This window comes from Grammomys surdaster, unplaced genomic scaffold (genome assembly GCF_004785775.1).
Source record: "Grammomys surdaster isolate TR1022 unplaced genomic scaffold, NIH_TR_1.0 194, whole genome shotgun sequence".
NCBI classification, from domain to species: Eukaryota; Metazoa; Chordata; class Mammalia; order Rodentia; family Muridae; genus Grammomys; species Grammomys surdaster.
The window spans coordinates 4,468,534-4,494,280 of record NW_021604639.1 but is presented as its reverse complement, the minus strand read 5'-3'; the positions used below and the strand labels follow the sequence as shown (position 1 = coordinate 4,494,280).

Below are 25,747 nucleotides of genomic sequence, written 5' to 3'. Positions count from 1 at the left end.
CACCTCTCCGGCCTGCTTCTGCTCCTACCATGTTCCTAACACCTCTCTGGCCTGCTTCTGCTCCTACCATGTTCCTAACACCTCTCTGGCCTGCTTCTGCTCCTTACCCATTTGACAGATCTTTTCATTCTATCATTACTCAGAATTTCTCAAATATACATACACACACACAAATCGAGGAAACGAGCCCTTGCACACCCAGTTCAAACTTCAACAATTATCAACATGGGACCAACCCTGCTTACAGCCTCTAATTACCCCACCACAGACAACCTTTGGTATTATAAAATATCTGGTCAATTTTCAAATGTTCTAAATTATCTCACAAAATCTTTTATTCAGTGGCTTTTATCAAGATTCAAACAAGATGTTCATGTTGGTTAGCTATCCTCTTTATACTAAAGGTGTTCCCACCACTTCACCACTTTCTTTCTCTCTCTCTCTCTCTCTCTCTATCTCTATCTCTATCTCTATCTCTATCTCTATCTCTATCTCTATCTCTATCTCTATCTCTATCTATATCTATATCTCTTTCCTCTTGGGCTTTTGTGGCATACTTTTTTGTTTGTGTTGATTTGTTTTCCTTCTTAACATTTATTTTATGAAAATTTTCATTTGTTTCATACAACTTTCTGTATTCTGACTTTTCTAACTGTACCCTCATGGTGCTGGTGCTACAGGTGGTTGCGAGCTGCCTAATCTGGGTGCTGGGAACTGAACTCAGGTTCTCTACAACAGCAGTGAGAGCTCTTACTATGGAGCAGCCTCTCTAGCTTCATGGTGTCCTTATTTCCAAATGTACCTCTAACTATAGCTGTGTATTCAATTTAAATTTTTTTATAATAATATTTCAGAAGCCCATGTTTTCCACTCCCTGCTGTTCATTTCTTGAATATATATATATATATATATTTTAAGATATATCAACAGGCTCAGCACCATGCTCAGCTGTCTACAGTAACCAGAGGGCTTTAGATGCACTCGTGAACATTTCAACAGCAGTGACTTCCTGACATGGCTGTAGGCAATAATCACAGGAGAAACTATCAAAAAAAATTATGCTATGTCCGCACCAATGTTGAGTAAAGTAGATGTGGGGTTTGGCTCTTTTGAAAGTCTTTAGCTGAGTCCAATGAGAAGCAAAACTTGGACCCCGTGGTTTAGATGTGTATCTCATTGGCAGTCCACCTGCTTGTAAGTTGGACATATCTTTGCTGCAGGGGGGGGGTGTTCTCTGCATTATGACATATTTACAGCAATTGCCCCCTACCAACCAAATGCCAGCCTCCCACCAGTTGGTACATGCAAAACTGCCTCTCACATTGCTTAATCTCCCTTATGAGACAAAAGCAATCCTAGTACAGCACTACTGATGCAGGTGAATGAATCTTAACCTTTAGTGAGGTATATTTTTTCCAAAATCCTTTTAAACCCCAAGCTGACCCCATGGCTGAAGTTTCTGATTGAGGTCAAGGGTGAAACCCATGCGTCCACATTTCCCATAAGCCCCTAGATGAAGTATATTATGCATGTTGACATTTTGAGAGCCACTGGAGCTATATTAATTATTTCATTGGGGTTCTTAACCTTGGTTGTATAATAGAAACACTTCAGCAGCTTTAGAAACTTCAAGGCAGAGAACACTCAGGCTAAGGAATCAAAGTCTCCAGTTATATGTTTAAAAAAATAAATGAAAAATAATCTAGACATTATACTTCTGTGTGTGAATGTACACAAATGATGAAACATGGATGGTACATAGGTAGATAATAGATAGATCATGGTTATAGATGATTGATAGATAGATGGTAGATGACAGATGATAGATAGATAGATAGATAGATAGATGATAGATAATATAGATAGACAAATAGATAGATAGATAGATAGATAGATAGATAATAGATAGATAGATAGATAGGCAGACAGATGCAGACAGAGGTTGATAGATGGCAGATAAAAATGTGGTGAAGACAGGTAGGTAAAAAGAAAGATGACAGGCAGATAGATGGATAAAGATCAATAGATGGCTGATGAGAGATATATAAATGATAGTTTACATAACTCTGACTTTAATAAAAGTCTTCTGTTTCACCATAAAGAATAGTATCCTAGATACATTTTTAAAGATTTATTTTTCTTTTATGTAAATGAGTGTGTTGTCTGTATATATGCCTTGCATTCCATGTATTTCTGGTATCCACAGAGGCCAAAATAGGGCATCAGATCCCCTAGAAATGGAGATACAGACAGCTGTAAACCATCATGTGAATGCTGGGAATTGAATCTGGGTCCTCTACAAGAACAGCCAGTGTTCTTAACCACTGAATAATTTCCCTAACCCGCTAGACTCCTTGTCATTTTTTTTCTAATGGTTAACAATGAAATTTAGAAATTAATTTTTAAAAAAAAAAACCTAACCATTTAGAAAACAAAGAGACTTTCCTAGGATCAAAAGAAATTAAAGATTTACTGTACCTGGAAGAAAATGAAGATAGGACCATCTCACAACATCTGTGCCTTGCAGGGAGATTATGAAAGCCTACAATTTCTCAATTATTAAAAAATGATGAGACTGAGCAGATCCCGGGTGGCTGCTCTGCACTCAATCTCACAAAACCCAGAGGAAGCAGGCCTCCCAGGAGCTCTAACCCAGGCAGCATGTTAGTTAAGGAGACAGCAACACCTGCCCCAAACAGGGAGTAATTGGGACCCACTAGGACCCAGGAATTCACTTCTGGCCCAAAGCACTGAGCAGATCTTGGGCCCCAGCTCTAACCCTAGTAGTAACACCCACTCCACACAGTTCTGAAACAACCAAGATAATAGAAAAGACAGGCTCCAGTAAGAGACAGGACAGGTAGCGCTAAGGTGATCCAGATGGTAAAAGGCAAGCTCAAGACCATAAGCATCAGCAACCCAGAGTACTTGGCATCATTAGAACCTAGTTCTCTGACACTAGAAAGTCCTGAATTCCCCATATCACCAGGAAAGCAAGATTCAGATTTAAAATCACTTCTAATGATGATGATAGAGGACTTTAAGAAGGACATAAACACCACTCTCAAAGAATTTGAGGAGAACACAGGTAAACAGGTATAAGCCCTTAAAGAGGAAACACAAAAATCTCTTAAAGAATTACAAGAGAACAAAACCAAACAGGAGAAGGAATTGAACAAATCCATCTAGGACATAAAAATGGAAGTAGAAACAATAAAGAAATCACAAAGGGAAACTACCCTGGAGATAGAAAACCTAGGAAAAAAATCAGGAGTCATAGATGCAAGTATCACCAACAGAATACAAGAGATAGAAGAGAAAATCTCAGATACAGAAGATACCATAGAAAATATTGACACAGCTGTGAAAGAAAGCACAAAATGCAAAAAGTTCTTAACACAAAACATCCAGGAAATCCAGGACACAATGAGAAGACCAAACCTAAGGATAATAGGTATAGATGAGAGTGAAGATTCCCAACTTAAAGGGCCAATAAATATTTTCAACAAAATTATAGACGAAAACTTCCCTAACCTAAAGAACAAGATGCTCATAAACATACAAGAAGCCTACAGAATGCCAAATAGACTAGAACAGAAAAGAAATTCCTTCCGTCACATAATAATCAAAACACCAAATGCACAAAACAAAGAAAGAATATTAAAAGCAGTAAGGGAAAAAGGCCAAGTAACATATAAAGGTAGACCTATAAGAATTACACCAGATTTCTCACCAGAGACTATAAAAGCCAGAAGATCCTGGACTGATATCATACAGACCCTAAGAGAACACAAATGCCACCCCAGGCTACTATACCCAGCAAAACTCTCAATTACCATAGATGGAGAAATCAAGATATTCCATGACAAAACCAAATTTACATAATATCTTTCCACAAACAAGGCATTACAAAGGATATTAGAGGAAAAACTCCAATACAAGGAGGGAAATTATACCCTAGACAGAGCAAGAAAGTAATCCTCTTCCAACAAATCCAAAAGAAGATAGGAAGATAGCCAAACAAAGATAATTCCACCTCTAATAACAAAAATAACAGGAAGTAACAATCACTGTTCCTTTATGTCTCTTAACATCAATGGACTCAATTCCCCAATAAAACAAAACATAGGCTAGCCGACTCGATACGTAAACAGTACCCAGCATTTTGCTGTATACAGGAAACACACCTCAGTGACAAAGACAGACACTACCTTACATTAAAAGGCTGGAAAACAAATTTTCAAGCAAATAGTCTAAGAAACAAGCTGGAGTAGCCATTCTAAAACCTCTAGCCTGAGAACACAAAGGGAGGAACTCATGGCACCACCTGTATAGGTAGTTGAGAGTGGCCTTGTCAGGCATCAGTGTAAGTGGAGGACCTTGGTACCCAATAGTTTGGACTCCCTAGTGTTGGGGAATTTGAGAGCAGGGAGGCGGGAATGGGAGGATGGTGGGAGCACACCCTCACAGAAACTCCCAGAATAATATGGACTAGATATGATAGAGACAGGCCACCAGAAGACTAGATTCCAGAATTCAAACAAAAAATACCTTGATACTAAAATTTGTTTTGAGAATTGTATATTGCAAAATACACAACCTTGGTGTATCTACTCATCAAGCAAGCTTAGCAGACCTGCTCAAACTTCTTATGTCCTGGAATCTCAGCTGAATGAAGACACAGACGTCAGAGGCTTATCAATTTACTTTTCCCCTGCCCCTCTTCTAATATCTCAATGCCCGTAATCAGCTTGAAGAAGTTAATGAAGAGTCAGCACCCCTATTCCTTGGGCTTGGGGACTGAGGTAGTTAATATTGGGCTTTCTAGGGAAAAGTAGTGGTTTTGTTGGAACAGGGTGGAATAGCTAGGATTTATTGCATAGCCATAATCTATTGGTAGAAGTCTGCATAATTGTTATTAAGCTGAAGTTATAATTTCTTAAATGGTACAAAATTTACTTTGATTTCAAATTTAAGTTTTTCATTGGTACGAGTTTCTTATTGATATAGAAGTGAGATTAATATTGTTACTCTCATAGGCATTGTGCCTATATAACACATTTAGGAATACAAGGCTTAGGCCCAGTCCTTCTTTAACTTTTTTTAAACTGATTTGAGACAGTTAGCCTGTGAGTTAAGGGCTTATAGCAAATTCATGGCTCTGAGTTTATTGTTAGAGTGTTTTCTATATTTTATTTAGAAATAGCTGAGAGGAGTTAACAGACAACAGTCCAGATTGCCTTACATGGATAGTTGGTTTTCAAAACGTCAGAAGTCCACAGAATTGATGTTACAAACATTTCTGAATTAAGGTTCATTTTAATTAGAGATCTGTCTGCTGCTGACAGCTTCCTGTCTTGGATTCTAAGAAGAAATTGAGCGTCTTTGGAGTTACTCCAGTTGTGGTGAGATAGCCACTAGGCAAAAATTGCCTCTTTTCATCTACAGACAAATTACTCTCCTGAAAAGGACATACTTGTGGAATAGTTGACTGATTATATCTGCCAAGACAGAGTAATCAGCCCTTAATAATTCTGCATCACTAGGTCTGTCAGATGATCCTGGGCCAGAAGGCTGAAGATTGGATGCTACAATATTTTGTAGTATAGGGACTGTCCAGGTATTCAGCAGTCTCTATAAATTGGCTAAGTTTTAGAAGCTATGCTTTGTGCTTCCCATAATTTCAGCTAATTCAGTCATTCAGGATTTCTGACAGAGTTGAAGACTTATAGTCTCATAGCCAATCCTGGCTATTTACTTTGAGAGAAAAGACTTGAGAGGATGGTTTTCAGCTGACATCCATCTAAAGTCAAGAAAAATGCCAGGTTCAGAACTAAGTCTTTTAGTTAGAAGGGATGACAGAGGTTCTGGTTAGTCAACAAAATGATGGACTGGGTATTAGGTCTTTCTTGTACCTTACTGATACAAATTGGTATAGTTATGCTCTAATTGTATTTTGAGAGAAAAGTTTTATTTTAACAGGAAGGGCAATATGTAGGAGGAGCAACAGTGGGAGGAGTAAGGAGAGGAAGAGAAGGAGTAAGGAGAGGAGGAGGCGCTAGGAGACGAGGAGGTGGGGAACATGGAGACTGTCTCTGCCAGTCAAAGATAGTTGGTATATCTAGGTTGGGTATTGGGTTACACTTCTGATTGTATGGTTATCTTGTTATTGAGCATTATAGAACTTATAAAGCCTTTGATTAACATTTTTAAAAAATAAATAAAAATAAATTTAAAAAATTATAATGAAAGAAAGAATTCTTGTTGGAAGAGAACAACAAAGCAATCCAATATAAAACAGAAAGGTGGGGCTCTGGAATGGGTCTAAGTATAAAGAAGACAGACGCAGTCTTCACTTTTTCTCTGTTGCTGAGAGAAAACACACAGACTAAAGCATCTTATGTGGAAAGGGGGATTATTGGGCTCAAAAGCTCAGGTACAGACCATCAGTGTGAGGAAATCAAAATGGCTAAAACTTGAAGCACCTAGTAATATCACACCCACAGTCAGGAGAAGAAAGAAATGAAGTAACATATGCATGCAGTGGAAGCAGTGTGACCAGTTCTCTCAAAGTAACTTCCCTGGCATGGTGGATTAGAAACTGGAACTGGAGCCTAAAATAAACACCTTTTCCTTCCCCTAAGTTGTATTTCTTAAGATATTTTATCACAGCAACAGAAAATAAAACTATGACAGAAATATAAATCTTCTGTATAATGATAAATCATTATGAATATGTCCTGAGTAGGCAAATATGCAGTTCTTAATAGGCTTAGAAAAAGGTACTGAATAATGATTCTAAAATGTTGATTAAACAGAGTGTTATAGAGAAATCACAAGGATGGAAATAAAATGGGCTTGAAGATACAAATAATACAGATATGGCTGCGTAAAATTATGTATCTATAAAGGGGAATTACTCAAACATTTTTTCCATAATTTTAATTTCAACTTAACAAGTTTTTAAAATCTTTATACAAGTAGAAAGTTAAAAGTAAGTTTAATTCATATTTGTAAAACACAAACATAAAGTTATAAGGAAAGGAAATCCTACTTCCTTTCTGAAATCTTTTACCTTTCCTAAAGATTCTTCTGCACTGAAGTCTGTGTTTGGAAAGTGTTCCAACAGGAGGTGTAAAAACTTAGAGTCTTTCTCAAGAATTGATTGCTGACTCTAATAAGTGACAAGGGGATCTTGTCACTTTTTAGATTCAAAATAAACAGTTATTACAGTTATTACTGTGTAGAAGTTGGTAGGGTTTTGTTTGTTTGTTTTGGAGTTTTTTGTTGTTGTTTTGTTTTGTCAGGAAGTCTCCCTGGACTATTTCAGGATAAGTGTTGATTTAAAATAGCAAAACATTAAACTGGAACAAGGCTCAAGGTCCATCCTAAATGACTCAAACGGAAGTCAAGCTTATATAAATTTGGTCCACCTGGAGGCATGCACCTCTTCTATGATTCTATGAAGGGAGTATTTGCCCACCATGTATCTCAGGCATCAAAATCAGAATCCAGAAAGACTTACTTTTTTTCAAAGTCAAGTTACTTTTCTACTCCTGTGAAGAGATACCACACCCAAGGTGACTTATGAGAGAATTTATTTTGAGGGCTCATGGTTTTCAAAAGGCTAAAGTACATGAACATCAAGGCAGGAAGCATGGCACTGAAGCAGTAACTGAGGGCGTACTTGTTGAGATGACAACCACGAGGTAAAGAAATGGGCCTGCAATGTGCTTTTGAAATCTCAGAGTGAGATTTCACTTCTAGTAATATATTTCCTCCAACAAGGTCACACTATCCAATCCCTACGAAACAGTTCTACTGAGGACTAAATATTCAAACAAATGAACCCATGGAGGGCTACTCCCATTCAAACCACTTCAAAGTCCAACAAGTTTACCAAATGCTATTAACATCTTGATACTCAGACAACTCAATGATTATCTCAGGGCAATTATCCTTTCTACATAGACGACTAATGGTGAAAAAATTAAACGTTCTTTAAAAAGTTAAAAGGACTTATAAAACACTGCCCTTGGAGCTACCACTGGGACTTCAAGGCAAGTGCCAGCAATTTGTCGAAATTCAAGGACGATGAATAGATGTGCTGGAAAGTTTTACATCAACTTGATGCAAGGTAGAGCCACTGGCAAAGAGGGACCCTTGATTGAGAAAATGTCTTCCTAAGATCCAGCTGTAGAAAAGCCCGTCGGACGTTTTCTTAATTAGTGACTGATGTGCGAAGGCCCACATCCCTCCATGCCCTCTGCATAGGCACCTGACTCCAGGTTTTGATGATGAACTGTTATATGGAACTGTGATAAATATATAAATTCTTTCCTTACAATGTTATAGCTACTTGGAGAAAGAGAAAATAAGTAAAAATAATACAAACTGATAATCATCCTCAAAATTATTATTACTGTGCAGTACTGGGGATTAAACCCAGGACTTCATACACAATTAGACAAACACTCTAGCACTGAGAAGAATCTCCAGACCTCTTTCTCCTTTAACTTGCAACAAGTACCACTAAATTGCCCAGGATGACTCTGAACTCATTCTGCAGCCCAGGCTGGTGTTTGGCTTGAGATTCCCCCTGCTACAGCCTCTTAAGTAACTGAGATAACAAACCCCCAAAAGCTGGTACTAAACATACATTTAAAAAAAAAACAGAAACTTCTAGATGATAAATTAGAAAAACAGAAACTTTTAAAATGCACACGTAATAGCCAATCATACAAGCTCCTTCAAGACGGCTTTAAACTCCCAGGCTTCTGACTACACACTATACCTCCACTATGCATCCTTCTCCAAGATGAAGCACTTCATTAGAGAACTCCTGACCATGTAAGAGGAACTTTAAATGTATTCTAAGCACAAATTCTTTCCACAGTGTCATCAATTCAATTTCTCATGGTTATTAAACATTGTCCACCAAAACATGAGTAGTTAGCTCTTTTGGTGCTGGGAGTTATAAAGTACAACTTAAATCTTATCTCAATTGTTCAACAGCTCATTCTCTGAGTAAAAAGCAAGTGCAGTGACAGCTAGCGTATTTATCTTTAAAATCTGAAGCCCGGAAAATACTATATTAGCATGCTAATGAGGGCACAAATCTTTACAAGCCTCTCACTGCCTGACATGGGAGTATTTATTCATAATAAAATTTTATAGGATACACAATTCCAATTAGTGAGCTTTAGGGCATAATCATAAAGCATGATTAATAAATGACTGGACACTATGAGGAGACCCATGATGGCTACGAGGGTGAGTTCTGACAGAGGGCACCTTCTCCAGATGATGCTACAGCTATGAGCTCACTTTTTTTGTAGGGCACCAAGAATTTGGCAAGTCAATTTCAAAACTCATTGTTATTAACTTTCTGAAGACATCATCTCATTGTACAAACCTGGGCAGGTTGCTGAACTCTACTTTTTGCTTTAAGACGTGTGTGTGTGTGTGTGTGTGTGTGTGTGTGTGTGTGTGTCCCTCAAGTCCAGAAATGGGTATCAGATTACCTTAAGCTGGATCTACAAGCAGTAGGGAACAATTCAACATGGGTAGTGGGAACTAAACTTGGGTCCTCTGCATATCTCTCCTAACTATTGAAACATCTCTCCAGACACTTACTCCTTTTCTTCAACCATTTCCTAGGTTACTGTGAGGAAGTTAAAAATGATATAACCTCTCTATAGCACTGGGATGAGCCTTCTGACATTTCAAGTGATAATACTCAGAGTTTGTAGTCAGTCCTTCTGTAGCGATAAGCAAGGACTCAATCACTTTGGTTTGAGCTGAGTTGCTACAGTCAAATCAATAGTATTATGGGCTTCCTGACCTTGGTTATGGCTTGGATCTGAAATACCCCAACTGGACTTGTGTTTTGAGTGCTTGGCCTCACAATATGGTTCTATTTTGAAGACTGTGGAACTTAACAGAGGTGTAAACTTGCTGAGATTTGGTCTTTTGCTATGTATATGTAATGCTCAGTACTGGCCCCTAGGGCCTGGTTACCCCCAAGGATGAGAGAATCTGCACATAGACCCAAGTGACCTAGCTCACCCTACTGCCCCCAAGTTATTCCTGATTGGTGAATAAAGATGCATATAGCCTATAGCTAGGCAGAATTGAGATAGGCAGGGTATGGGCTTGGGGTCTGAGGAAAATCATGAGGAGAGGGAGAGGGAGAAAAGAAGGAAGACACTATGGGATAGGTGAGTCATAAAAGCATGGACTAAGGGCTGGTCAATTAAAGTTGACAACAGCTTAGACAGAATAGGGCAAATGATAATTCGGGGCTATTAATGGGGAAGTAGATTCTAGTAGCATAGAGGTTAAATATCTGTCCAGCTCTAGTGTTAAGGCTTATTATAAATATAAAGGTTGCGTGTCTCTTACCCAGGAACTGAATGATCCAAGGCAGGGTAGAAATGCTTAATTAAGATTAAACATTTCCATTCCATGTGCAGTCACCAAAGGTAGATGCCGATGTGGAAGTCAGGAAGTGCATGCTGATAAGAGCCTGATATGGATGTCTCCTCAGAGGTCTGCAAGAGTCTGACATATTCAGAGGCAGATGCTCACAGCTAGCCATTGAACTGATCATGGGGTTCCCAATGGAGGAGTTAAGAGTGAAGACTGTTGGAGCTGAAAGGGTTTGCAGCCCCCTGGGGAGAGCAACAATACCAACCAACCAGAGCTCCCCAGGGTCTAAACCACCAGCCTGGGAGCACTTAGGGAGGGATTCCTGGCTTCATCTGTATATGTAAGGATGGAGGACCCTGCTGGGCATAGGTGGGAGAAGAGATCCTTGGTCTCATGAAAGGGGTGGGAATTTGAGGGTGGGGAGGTGGGAGTGGTGGGGGTAGGTAGGGGTACATCCGCAGAGAAGCAGGAGGAGGGAGTGAGGTGATAGGGGGTTCCTGGGTGGGTGGGGGATGGGGTAAGGGGACAACATAGGAAATGTAAATAAAACATCCAATAAAAAAAAAGATTAAAAAAATAGATTAAACATTTCCTACAACAGAAACTGACTGGCAGAAGTAAAACCCTCATCAATGGCCTTTGAATGGACCACCAATTCCTGGTCCCACCCTAATCTCTCTGCTACCCATCCTACAGTCAGGATTTGAAGAGTCTTTACCACATGGTCCTGTCAACCTGCCCTGACTGTCAATGATGAATCTTTGGAACTATGAGCCAAACTAAAGCTCTTTTTCCACAAGTTATTTCTGTCAGGCATTTTTTCACAGACATAAAAGAGTTACTAACATCATATTCAAAGGCACGGATCATCTTCTGTTATAAATGGTGCTTGGGAAAACAAATTAATCTTTAAGTCAGCCATCACCATGTCAGCATCCTCCTGAGGGTCAATGCTGGAGCACAGTCTCAACATATTCTCATTGAAAATTTTATATAACCCATCATCACATCAATAATAACATAAAATCTCAAAACCAACTTAATTTACATTATAGACAAACTCCATGATCTTAAATTAACATAAAAAAACAATTGAATTGGCATGGTGGCTCATGCCTGTAATTCCACCACGTAGAAAGTAGAGACAGGAAGATCAGAAGTTGAAGGTCATCCTTAGTCATAGAGTGAATACAAGGTTAACTTGGATTACATGAGATCTTAACTTTAAAAAAATAGACCCAAAAATTAAAAGTAAAGAAAAGCATACATAATGGGATAAAGAGAATAAAACCATCTTTGTGACCCAGAACTAGACCAACACAAACAAAGTCAACGTTTGACAAATGAGCAGAGACACTTCAATAGATCAGGGGTAGGTTTTGGAACACTTGCAAAATCAAACAGGCAAAAATATCCAGGAAGAGCATATATCTGCCACAAATCTGACAAAATGGGTAGCTTCACCCTCATTTGTGCTGGAATACAAGAGGGTGGCCCCCTGTAGCAGTAAACTAGAAGCAGTATCCTTCTGAGATTGTGTCATCTAACTATGCAAGATCATAAACCACATGCCTCTTTCTAAGCTAGACCTAGAGACACTCAACTCTTTCTACAAAGTCCATCTTGTGATGTATCAATTATTCATAATGACAGCTCCCCAAATCATCTTCATATCACAAAGGCCATAGGAGCAAAGACATTGCCATGTGTTCACACAGCATAGCTTCTGCCTACTAAGTCACACTCCAGAAAGCAAATCCAGTGTCTATTTCCATAGCATGTAAGGTACTGGTCTTCACTGTCCTGCTTGAAAGGAACAAGACAATGTAAGTAGATTACAGAAGCAATGCATGATCAGATACAAATACAGAACTCCCTCTCTTCCTTTCTGCTACCACTTCCACAGGACACATAATATCTATAGACCTTTGGTTCCCTTCCATCCTTTTAATTTTCCCTATAACTTCTATTCAGTGCATTCAATTTCTGTGCACATGGGCAATCTATGTTCATAATTGTGAATAAACTATTAACTCGTTGGAAATGGCACTTCATAGTAGAATGCTTGGGTCCCAGGTTCAGAACCTGATACCTGACAACAAGAAATAAACATGGTAAAATGTACTACCTTAAAAGGATGGCACACTTAATCCTTGTAGTCCACATTCTGATCATAAATATAAATGTATTTAAATAAGGGCTTTGTTGATATTTTATTGCAATCACAAAAATTCATGGAAGAAAATACAATATACTCAGAGACAAAGTCTACAACAATGACAAAATCTAACATGCTCCAGATGAAACTTCATCATTAAATTTGAAGTCCTTACAATGAAAGTCTATGTTAAAGCAATTATTAAAGCTCCATGTGGCACCTGATTGTCTTACTGACTACCAGAAGCTGTTTTTCTCTAATGTATCTCATCCCCTTATCTGAAGATGATTCCCCCAGTTAACTCTGAGACACCCACCTGACTGTTCACACCCTCTGCAGTCTGCATCTTCATTGCTGGTCCTACAATATGCACAATAGGAGTTTTGCAGCTAAATTCCTACTTGAAAGAAAAAAAGTCTCAAGGAACTTAAAAGAAATAGTGATCTGTATACTTCCTGACCCTGTCAAAACTTGATCATTCAAGTATGGTAGGCAGAAAATATAGGGGAATATCTTTACAGTTAAACCTTGATAGCTCATTTTCTGATTCAATTCTGCTTAGTTCAATAGCACACTGAAGGCTATTCTGCCTATAGGTCTTATTAACACGCTATGAAAATGAAGAGATAACTTGGAGGATGAATCTCATTGTAAAAAAGTTGAACAAGTCCATTGGTATCCAGAATTACATGTCCTGTCACTGAGCTGCCTCCTCTATTGCTGCAATTATAGTTAAAGCTATTAAATACCTGGCAGAACAAGCTAAAGCCAGCAGTCAAATCCACTGAAGAGCCTAGCACAGATAACCAAAATATTCCTGAATTGCTCAGAAGCAAATGTCCCTGCTGGCCATCTCCCCAGTCATTTCTACTACCTAGAACAAATCTTATGTGACAGGTGATCTTTAATTTTAATAACCGGAAATGATCATTGGTCATGGCTAGGTCAAAATTACCAGCAAAGGCCTATAAGACAAAAATGTTATGTTTTGTTTTTACATATTTCCCTGCTTAAACTCACCATTTAAAAAAATAAGCAAACTATTTTTAGTTCTTTTCCTAATAAATCACAGCATATGCCTCGGCCATCATTATGAATTTCTTCCCTTTAAACAGACTGATATTAATTTAGGGATGTGCTGCCTGCAGGCTGTTGCCTTCTCTAGTTCTCTCAGACACAGGCACTGACTTAGGGGAAGAACAGAGAAAGCAATTTTGAAAGTCTATGCAATGATATCAACAAGATTCAAAGTCAGAAGGCTTTCCATAAACCTAATTTTAGGGAAGTCTTTTTTTTTCATCATGTATCTATAATTGCTCAGTTTCACAATTTAATCAAGACATACATTTCTTCCCTGAGCATCCCCCCTGAGGCTGCAGCCTGCCTAGCTCTGACTCATGTTCTCCCTACAATCATGATGTGAATCCACGCCACCTAATTGCACCATGTCAACATGCTATAAAAAGACACGCAAACAGATGTATTCTCGCTGTCTCCGTGACCTTGGAAGAGTCTGTCAGTATGTTCAGGTGAACACACACTGAGACTCAACTAGCAGAAAAGTTATCAGAATTCAATCAAGGTCAGCATCTAAAAGTTGCATTAACCCAGGCCTTCTGAAGGCACTGGTGAATGACTGGCCTCTATCTGCTCCCACAGTTCCTCTCCTTGGAGTGAGCATGTGACTGATGCCCTTTCTTCAACTGTCCTCCCGCCTCTGCGGTTTATATTCAACACACACTTGTTTTCTGAGTCAGACTCAGACAACTCAATTTCTAGCTTGCTGTGCTGAGACCCTCTGAATTCACTGCACACAATTTTAACTTAGCTCTCATTAAAAAAAACAAAAAAACAAAAAAACAAAACAAAACAAAAAAAGCCCTGTCTAAAGGAAATGCAGGGACAAAGAGTGCAGCAGAGACTGAAGGAACGGCCATCCAGAGACTGCCTCATCTAGGGATCTATCCTATCTGTAGACATCAAACCCAGACAGGTGCTAATGCCAAGAAATGTATGCTGACAGAAGTCTGGTATAGGTGTCCCCTGAGAGGCTTTGCCAGCGCCTGACCAATAGAGATTCGGATGCTTGCAGCCAGACATCAGACTGAGCATGGGGTCCCCAATGGGGCCCCCAATAGAAGAGTTAAAGAAAGGACTGAAGGAGCTGAAGGGGTTTGCAACCCCATAGGAAGAACAACAACATCAATCAACCAGAACCCCAGAGCTCCCAGGGGCTAAACCACCAGCCAAAGAGTACACGGGGGGGGGGGGTACCCGTGTCTCCAGTTGCATATGTAGCAGAGGATTGCCTTATCTAGCATCAATAGGGGGAGAGGACCTTGGTCTTGTGAAGGCTTGATGCCCCAGTATAGGAGGTTGCCAGAACAGGGAGTCGGGAATGAAGGTGGCACCCTCATGAAAGCAGGGGGGACAGGATATGGGATGATAGGTTTTCAAAAGGGAAACCAAGAAAAGGGGCAACATTTTAAATGTAAATAAACAAAATAACCAATTAAAAAAACAAAAAACCAAAACCGTTAGCCGCTGGTGTCATTCTCTGTATTGACTCTCTTCCCTAAAGCCACCATCAAAATCCCATCTTCCCTCTCGAAGTTGCTTCCGATGTTTTTTTTTTGACATAGTAATATGGGTTCCCCCGACTTACATGCTCTTCTCACCTCTAATCCAAGTGTCTTTTGCCTATCGAAGCTATGAGGATTCCAGCCCAGCCCCACAAACTCCTCTCAGGCAGCACAGGAGGAAAGCCCAGCCGTGAGCCTGGAGCTGATTGAAAAAATGGTGGCAGCGGATACATCTAGCTTCTAATCTTTCCTTTTCTCTCTGTGACACTTAAGGAAAAAAAGAACTACTGTTCATGCCGACTCTCAGGTTTGGCCTTGTGTTTGGAATTAATTCCTCAAGCCAACTGCTTTCTGATGTCCCGCTCAGCATTCTATGACCTTCTCAGTACCATTTGCATTTTTTTCTGAAAGCAACGTGTACTGGTTACTTTTTTACACTGTAATACCTGCCTTGCGCCACTTCCATGGTTCAGAGGGTAAAGGAGTTGCCACCAAGCCTGATGACTTATATTTGACCCTTGCGACCCACACAGAAACCACGGACTCCACATGCTATCCTCTGACCTCTTTGTGTACACTGTGGCTTACACATACACACACACACACGCATGCACATAAATAAATAAATAAATAAATAAATAAATAAATAAATAAATAAATATAAATGCAATAAAACATAATTAAACAAACAAATAAAATACCTGGCTGAAGTACTCTAAAAGCCCCATGCTTATTTAGGCTCATGGTCTTGGGGTCTGTGTTTGTCATAAACGGTGAAGACATGGTGACAGAAGAGGAGGTGTGACTAGAGCTTGCTCACATCTGAATGGACAGGGAGCAGAGCTGAGACGGAGTATGGCAGGGATAGAAATTTCAATGCCTGCCCCCCTAGTGAGCCCCTTTCTCCAGCTAGGCACTGAGGCAGGAGAATAGGAAACTGGAAGAGGAAATGTCACAGACAAACATATAAAAGGCAGCAGGTGAAAGAGCAGCAGCCTTTAGTCTAGCTGAGCTTCATTCAGACAAGAGAGCATGCTCTGAAGAGCTGGCTGCATTATATGACTGTGGGAGAGGCAGGTATTAAGCTAATGACCCAAAAAGCTTACTGCAGACCTTGGCTCAACCTTTTCTGCCTTCTTGGAGGCAGGCCACTGGTAAAATATGACACTCCTTAGACCACTGTGTATCTTTCCATTAATACATCATCTTCTTTCTTCTAACTAGCCAGGCTTCTCTATGTAATTCTTTGTAAAGGGTTACAGGCATCTAGAAACTCCAACACCTACCCTGCAGACTCAGACCCATACCCATGATACCTTTGCCTCCCTAAGATCATCCATCCATCTATCTATCTATCTATCTATCTATCTATCTATCTATCTATCATACACATTGGATAGACAGAGAACTGAACACACACACACAGATGCACACACATGCACACGTGTACACACATACCTAAATAGCACCACTGAGGACTAAGTGTACTGAGGGGAGGGGTTTCACAGTTGCAGGTGACAAAGCACTTATAGCTGTGGGAACTTCCCTACAAGCTGCACTCCCTCTTGACCTTAAACTAAGTCAGCCTGCGAGAGGCAAAACCTAGGAGCAGGCTCCCAGGAAGTCTCCCTGAGCTACTGAAGTGGCTGCTGATTTTCTAAAGAACTTGTTGTACCTTTTTACTAAATGAGAATGATCTATTGAACGAGCTACACAAATATCCAGGTTAACATCATGAGAAAAGCCCACTCAAAGATTTAAACGCACATAACAAGTCACCCAGTTCTTCTCATATGTGTGGCCTCTTCTCTTGTGTACTTAACTTACTGCACTTGTTAATTAATTCATGGGGCAAACCACAGCACTGAATCACAGGGAATGGTGGCGCACTTTCACACCTGTTTACTTCTCTCAGTACCTGCAGACAATTTTAACTTGGTCTCCATGTAAAATTTGAGGAAAAGTGCTCAACTTCTTTATTTTCCAACAAATGGCAGATTCTCTCCTGAGAACTCTGAGACGGGGTATAAGAATAAACCTTGCAGAAATACCGTTTGAGATTAGTGAACATTTAATGACACTTTAAATAGTTTAACTTCATATATTCTCTCCTCCCACCCAATTTGTTTTGCTTGATGATTCTTATATGTTTCAAGTAGATGAAGATGCTCAGTTCTTCTTCTAGTAGTTAAAAAATTAGAGAAAAGCCTTCTTAGGAAGTCATGAGGTGGAAAGTTACAGCGGGCAATGAATGTGTGTAGTCTGCTTTGGGTGATGCTGCTGCTTGCAACAGACCTGTTCCTAGGTAAGGAAACCTCTGTCACAGCAAAGGAAACAGAATGTGTCAGTCTATGAGAAACATTTTTTTTCTATCAAAGGTAGTTAGTCCAACAAGGGCCAATATTTCCTTAACCCCACCCCACCCCACCTTCCTCTTTGTGCCAATTAGCCAATTATTTAGTCAAGCACTCCCTAATGGGATGAGACAGTCACAAGCTACTTCAGTGTTGAAAGACAGAGGTCATTCTGCCCAGCATGCTAGCTGGCAGGTCTGGATTCTGATGTACCATTTTCACAAAAGGAAAATGCCTTGCCAAATTATTTTCAGTTTGATTGTGTGCTCCTTTTTGTAACATCAAGATTATTCTTTTCCCAACAAATACACCAAAGCTAGTGCAACATGACAGGCCTTAGTACCAACCTCCGCTGTTCTTCACCATGTTCTCCTGAAGGAACAGTGAGACATTCATCCATGTGTCCATGTAGCAGCCGGAGAACATCACCACCAATGAGGTACCCTGTAAGGATTCAAAGTCATCTGTGTTCATAATACGATGGTTAGATGCTGGCAGCCAGACAGAGCATCTGATACAATCATCTACTTTCACAGACAGAGAAACATTGGACTAGAAAATGGTATTGAGCCTGTAAGCAAATTACAAAGGTGGACGGCATTGGCTGACCCCTCGAGCCCTGCAGTTTGATCTTTTAACCAGAGGGTGTGGCCTCAGGCTCATAAACATCACCATTAAATACACAAAATATGGGGCAGTAGAGACCGTTAAGTCAACAAGAAGATCCCTGAGACTCACTGGCTGACCAGCCTCAATTTATCAGTATGATCTAGACCAATGAAAAGACCCAATCAATCAACCAATCAATGGAATGAACATGTGTACCTGTATACCTCTATATATGCAAACATACATGTGCACACATACATATGACAGAAAATAAACAACATTCAACTCTCTTGACTTCTAGCTTCTACATGCATGTACATACACATGGACACACACACATTCACACACACACACACACACACACACAAGTTCTGGCTCAGATCTGAAGCTACTAGGCATAGGAATGTAAGAAGAAAGGAGATATTAGACTGACTGAGCAGTACTTCAAGGTCTCACAAATGGCATAAACAGCCCTTAGAAAGCTAGTACATGAAATCACAGAACCAGCCAAAGTTGACAACACCATGAAAATAAGAGAGGATGAAATCTAGCACAGGCTTCACTTTTAAATAGCAGTTTAGGCAAGATTCTAAAATGTCATGTTTCTGCATGATAGAATATCAAGACATGAAAGGTCTCTAATTAACCATCAGCTCATTATCACAATTTCAGGGATAAGCATCAACTTTGTATCAAGGACAAGCCTTTTAATTAAAGTGGATCTCTTACCTTGGGCTGCTTCACTTCCTGAGCTGATAGGGGCCACGCTCCAGAGGGTCTGCTGGAAGGCAGCGTCCACGTGCCAGCTGCTGTTACCATATGACAAGTGCTGAAACAAGAGGCAAAAGGAGGCACTGCTGTAAGCCTGATACAAGGGGCTCTGACAGCCTGATGGTAAACACTGCTGATTTGGAAATTTGTATAAGGGACATGCACTTCAGCCTGTTCTTCAAAGATTAAGACACTATACAGACATGGTGACACACACCTGGAATCTCAATACTCAGGGAGGATCCTGAGTTCAAGGCTGGCCTAGGTAACATGCTCTGACTCAAATAATAATAATAATAATAATAATAATAATAATAATAATAATAAGTGAATCTAAACAAGATAATTAAAACATGATCAGGAAAAAGAATAATAGAAATTATTATTTGTCCTAGTTTCCTTTCTGTTGCTGTGATGAAATATTCTGACCAAAAGCAACTTAGGGAAGGGAAGAGTTTATTTGGCTTACACTTCCAGGTCACTGTCAATTGTTAGGGAAACTTGTCACAGGAACTCAAGCAGGATCCATGGGAGGTGTCATTTGCTAGCTCACTCCCCAAAACTCACGCTTGGCCAGCTTTGTTATACAGCCTAGGACCACCTACCATGGCAATGGTGCTGCCCACAGTGGACTAGGCCCTCCTATATCAATTCCAAATCAAGGCAATCCTTCACAGATAAGCCTGCAGGCCAATATGTTCTGGGAAACCTCTCAAATGAGACTCTCTCCTCAGGTGATTTTAGGCCATGTTGAGTTGACAGGAAAAGCTAACTAAAACACTCTGCAACTTTAGACACTTTTCAGTTTTACTGCAAGAGTGATTGACAAACTAGTAATCAGAAAACACACGAATGAATAACAAATACGCTGAGAAAATTTATGTATAGGAAGAAGTTTTGTCTTAAGACTTGTTGATAGGCAGAATAGTATTAAAGTGGGTGCTTGAAACTGTCATTCACTCTCCTCCATATGATACTGTGAGAGTTTATTGACAAGCCATTTATGTGACTAGAGCCCTCCAGTGACCATTGGCAACAATTTCATATCGGACCCGGTAGACGATGATGACAACTCTCAGCTACAGTTTCACGCTCTTAAATTAAAACCACTGGATAAAGAAATTGCAATTACATATATGAGAGAATTTTAGTTATCCATAATGAAGAATTATATTACGGTATCTGCAGTAAAATGGGTCAGTATGAAGGAGAGCTGAGATAGACTGGAAGACAAACATTTTATGGAAGGCAACCATGTGCACTGAATTCATGTATACGTACATGTGTGTGTACATATAGGACTATGAGAGAAGAGGAAAAGATCTAGAAGGAGGGAAGGAACAAGAGGATAGGAATATTTTTCATGAAGGCAGAAGGAGGGTGGCAGAGGGGAGGGGGGTCAACAAATGGAGAGGTGGGCTTGGGGTCAGACACAGACAGAAGGATAAACTAAGTATAAAATGTCTGATATCAGTGTATGAAAGAAAATGTCACAGTGAAATCCATTTCTTTGTATGCTCACCAAAAATCAATGAAAACAAGAGACTTTTGAAAATGACAATGTAAAATACACATATCAACCTTATCACCAATCAATAGAATCAAAGTTTCCCCAGTGATCATTCGGTTTATTAATCATTGTCCCCTCTCCCTCAGACCCCAGCTGTCACTTGCCTTTATGAAATCCCTGAGTCCCCTTAGGGTCACCATTCCTATGCCCAGTCCCCGCCCCCAGACTCCTTGCCTGATTTATTTTTCTTTCTTCTGATGTGGAAACACTTCCAGTTCTAACAGATCAATCCTACCCCATCTGCTCCATAGATAAGAACAGTATGTTTCCCGTGGTGATTAGACAACACCATTCTTTGATTCATTTCTTTTTTTTTTCCCCCTTTAAGCTGCGTGACACGGTTTCACAGGGGTGCCTCTCACCATCCAGAGTGCTTGCTACTCAATCAATGAGAAAAAGATGCAGGTCAGATCTTTAAGATCAAAACAGCAAAACTTTTACCAACAATTCTTATTTATTTCTTTTTGTGTGTAAGTGTTGGTTGTCTGTATGCATACATGAGCACTCGTGTGTGGAGGCCAGAAACTGATGTTGGCTTTTCCACGCTGTTTTTGACACACTCTCTCACTGAACCTAGTCCTCACCAATTTGACTAGTCCGGCTGGTAGGAGATCCAGGGACCTTCCCACCTCCACCCCCAGGTCTGGAGCTGCAGGAACATACCACTGAACCTGGCTTTCTCTGTAGTTGCTGAAGAGGACTTGGGTCCCCTTCCTTGCACAGCAAATACTTCTTTCAATGAGTCATCTCCCCAGCCCCCAATAAAATCTAGGTTATTTCTATGTCAATAACAGAACGTAACATATGTCTATATAAACAGATGTGTACATATCTACATATATACAGGCATATGTATATACTTGAAAAATATATATTTTTTCAAGTATATACATAGTTGAAATATATATATTTACACATACATATTTCCCCATATATAGTTCACCAAATCTCCTGAAAAGAATTCACAGTACCAAAGCTTATTTTTTTATTTGGATTTTAAACCGAGTGAAAGTTCATACGTGGTCACGACAAGCAGATATCCATTTGTTAATTCATCACAGAGGCATTCAATGTGTTGTCTACAACACTGTGCTGAGTATTATCGGAAGGACCTTCTGACCCCACGGGTGCTTGTAATCTTGTAGAGGGAGATAAGCGAGCACCATAAAATGCCAAGCATCCGTGTATATGTAGTATCTTAATGTGTAAAGTATATTAAAAATGCTTTTGAATTTGATTATTAAAAGAGAATATTTCCAGCCAAACAGCTGGAACAGGCTTCCATGCAGAGTGTGAAGGGGACACACTGATTCCATGGGGAGAGATGGGAGTTTCTTATGCCAAAGGCTTTAAGGAAGGAGAAAGATTACATGACCTGACCCTCTTATTTGGGATACAGTGTCTCTAAGTAAGTAGATACAAACTTCACATTTATACATGTATAACACAATGTCAATGGTTGGGCTATAAATGTTTTAAAGGTAATAAAAATTTTATAAGCCAGTTTGAATTTTTCATTCTAATATATCAGACTGCTTGGCATGGTTGTAGGCTAGGTCCTTCTGGCTGCCTTTAAAAAAAAAAAGCCTCTCTGATTATGGCCAAGAAATGACCATAATCAAAGGGTAGAGTCATGAGGACACAGAGAACAGTGCAGAATCCCCACTTTGAAACTTTAGGCTCACACTGAGGAGGGAGTGAAGGACAGACTTACAGACAATGGATGGTGCCAGATCAAGGAGTTCAAACTTCAAGCAGCCAGGAGCAACTACAGCCAAAAAGTAATGTGTGACCAAGGGGACTGAAATATGATCCTTATATTACATCCAAGCACAAAGAGGAATCACACAGGGGGTAGGGGGAGACTATGTGGCCCTAACTATGTCCTTAAGAATGTACTGAAGCCATAATGAGAGTTATCTAAATAAAACCTACTCTTCAAAAGAAACCATCTCAGCGTGCATTGCCTCCTGAAATCGTCTATTTTATTTTGCTGCTTAAAAACAGCAAAATAGAAATCTGAGTAGGAACAGCACCAAGTCAGGCCCATCGCTATTAAATATTTAGAAGGCAACAATCGTCCAATTACTCAAACCAAGATGAGTAGTCCTTAAAGCAAAGATGGTTGGTAGCAGAGAGTGAAAGCAAAACCAGCTTTAGGCTCAACAATACAGCCACCAGGGCACCCAAGTGTAAGATGGCAGTAAGCCACAGGAGAGCCACAGTGTCAGGACTCAGGGCACCTGACTGCAATCAGGTCTCACCTTTAACCTAATGTTAATTACTTCAGCCTTTATTAGTTGTTTTCTTTGGTGTGTGTGTGTGTGTGTGTGTGTGTGTGTGTGTGTGTGTGTGTGTGTGGTATACGTGCATGTGTGTGTGTGTGTGTGTGTGTGTGTGTGTGTGTGTGTATTGTATGCATGCCTAGTTTCTACAGAAGTCAGAAAAGTGTGTTGAGTCCCCTGGATGGAGCTGCAAATGACTGTGAGACTGGGAATTTGAACATGGATCTTCTGTAAGATCAACAGTGATGCAAATCCCTGAGCCCTCTCTCCAGTCCATGACTTTTCTCCCACGTGTTCTGGAGGATGGATCTCAGTTCCCCATGCCTGTTCTGCAAGCCACTTACCCACTGATCCATCTGTCTTAGCCCATGAATTTTAACCTTTAAAATACAGAACAATCAGTTGAGCAATTTGTCAAGAAATAAAGGAATTTTCCAATTTAGGAGCAGTAAAGCAGGGCCTATCCAAACTGTAGATCCTAAAACTATCAAGGAATAAAATAGTGTACGACAGAAACTTAAAACCACAGAGGCCTACACAATCCACAGCTCTCCTGGGACCCAAATCCTATAGACCTAGCTATACGCTGACCCTTTAATCTCCTTTCTAATCCTGTGTATTTATTTGTTGCATTCCCAAAGCTACTTGTGACAGCAGGTCGCAATCCTTTATCAGATTGCCAGAAGGTTCCATGGTCCCAACATTTTTCTAAGGTTCTCTGTGTTCAACCCTTGTCTGAAGCAGTTTTTTTTTTCATTCATTTATTTATCTTGTATTAAATGTCAGGCATTTGGGTCCTGGTGATACAGTATTCCAAATAAATTAGCATCCAGGGACAGGGAACATGAGTAAACAAGCTATCTTACCCCTTGGGCTGCAGCTTCTTCTTTAGAAAAAAAGAAGAAGAAGAAAAAGAAAAGATAAATGGGAGACAAAGGCATGGATGCTTCTTTAAATGTGATATTTGACAGCTTCCTCACCTGGGCCACAGGGACAGAAAAGGGGGCCAAAGGTAAATTAACTAAAATGCAAGCAAAAGGACTGGGTCTGATGACTCAGAGGCAGGGCATGTGCTTAGGGTGACCCCAAATTGAACTGGCTGTCATAATAAATCCCTCATAAATTATTAAGGATCCTTGCCTTCTGTTGATATATTTATGCAGTTTTAGGAAATCCAGCAACTAGTTATTCAATCAAAATATCTTTCTTATTTAAAAAGCCAAGATAAGGACCACAGAGATAAGTCACCAGGAGGGTAAAGGCACATGGTGCCAAGCCTGAATACTGGAGTTTGGTCCCTTATGGTACCATCAATATCTTATTTCTAACCCCTTGGAAGCAACATGCACTGGTTATTTGTTTGTTACTGATTAAATATTAAGCTAGGGCTAGAGAGATAACTCAGAGGGTAAAGGTGTCTGCTAACAAGAGTGGTGACCTGAGTTCAATTCCTAGACCCCACATGGTGGAAGGGCAGAGCTCAATCCTGAAAGTTGTCCTTTGACCTCAGTGTTCATGCTATGACACACATAGAACCTGAGTCCCAGCAAGGGCAGCAAGGGCTCTTGACCACTGAGCTAGCTCTCCAGATCCTTGATGATTTATTTTCAGTCAGTTACTGGGCTATGCTTTTATGAATCATAAGATCTTTGTAGGTCTACAAGTGACCCGGACAACAGAAAATCAGCGTTCCCAGAGTGGGGAAAAAAAAAAGTCACAGATGGGAAGCTTCTATGCAGATCAGGGAAGATTTACAACTGACACATTAAAAACGAAGTTTCATGTGACTTATCCTGTCTTATTCCATTTGAAGTGGATTCTAAGTCATTAACACCCGTTTGTCCTTCTTTCACTACACTAAGATATTTTTTTCTCTTACATATAAGCTGCTTTGGAAAAGGCCTCTTTAAAAGACAAATTGTCCAACAGGAGCATAGAAAAGCCCTTCTGGATAGTTCTGGAAAGATGAGGATGTCGTTTCATATTAGAACACTAAACAGCAAAAGTAAAGAAAGACAGTATTGTGTGAATAGTTTACAACCATTTTTACAGCCAAGGCCCTTTATTCCTTGGGAATTGACCTGTGTCCAACCTGTAAAGCTGACAGGCTGAAGGTCCCTGGCCACATCGCCCTCTTCTGTCTGGGAGGTGCTTTTGCAGATGGGAGGGAAGAAATTAGCTGGCCATCAGTCCATCACTACAAGGGCTGCCAGCCCCATTAGTATTCCAAATGTACAACTGGATTAACCTTAAATGATCTCAAGAGTGGAAGAGAAGTAGCTCAACAGTCATGGACCAGAAAAGAAAAAGTCAAAAGCTAGAGTTTTAATTTTTCTATGGTCACTTTTAACCAGTGCTCTTTGAAACAAACGTTGTAACTATTTATTTCTTTAATTGGGTCAGCATCTCAGAATACAGACAGACCATACTTTCATATAATAGCTCTTTATTTAAGACTCTCTGTTATAGTCCTCCTTTCAAGACCGGGTTTCTCTTCCTTAAGCTAAATACCGGTAGCTTCTTTAACCATTGTGCAAAGGCCCAAACTTCTCAAGTAAACAATGGCAGCTGCTCACTACCCAAGGACAGGTGACCTTACTTGGATCTCAGCATTTGATTCTCCTAATGCCCTTGTGTCAGCCGAATGAGTCATAATTCCCATAGTGCAGATGAAGAAACTGAGGACTCAAGACACTACACATGGGGCCTGAGGATGTGGCACAGCTAAGAGTGCTTGTCTAGAATGTACAAGACCTTGTGCCCAAATGCTAGAACCTCATAAAGCAGGCATGGTGCCATGTCTGTAATTCTAACACTTGGAAGGTGGAGGTGTGCGGATTACAAGTTCAGCATCATTCCTGACTTCACAGCCAGTTCAAGACCAGCCTAGGTATTCAAAGTTCATTCACTATTCTTCTTTATTTTCCTTCATTTTCTAAAAACCTTTGCACTGAGTCCACCATATACATCCATGAACCTTTCACCAC

General features: G+C 40.0%; 1 protein-coding gene across 1 annotated transcript in view; it reads right to left on the bottom strand.

The window, feature by feature from the left end:
- Positions 1 to 25,747, bottom strand: part of Ryr2 (ryanodine receptor 2) — a 424,465-nt gene that overhangs the window by 305,010 nt on the left and 93,708 nt on the right. The window contains exons 10-11 of the mRNA XM_028769855.1: positions 18,864 to 18,963; positions 17,873 to 17,969 (exon numbers count right to left, since the gene is read on the bottom strand). Of these exons, the coding sequence (XP_028625688.1) occupies positions 17,873 to 17,969; positions 18,864 to 18,963 (197 nt within the window). The remainder of the gene's footprint in view (positions 1 to 17,872; positions 17,970 to 18,863; positions 18,964 to 25,747) is intronic.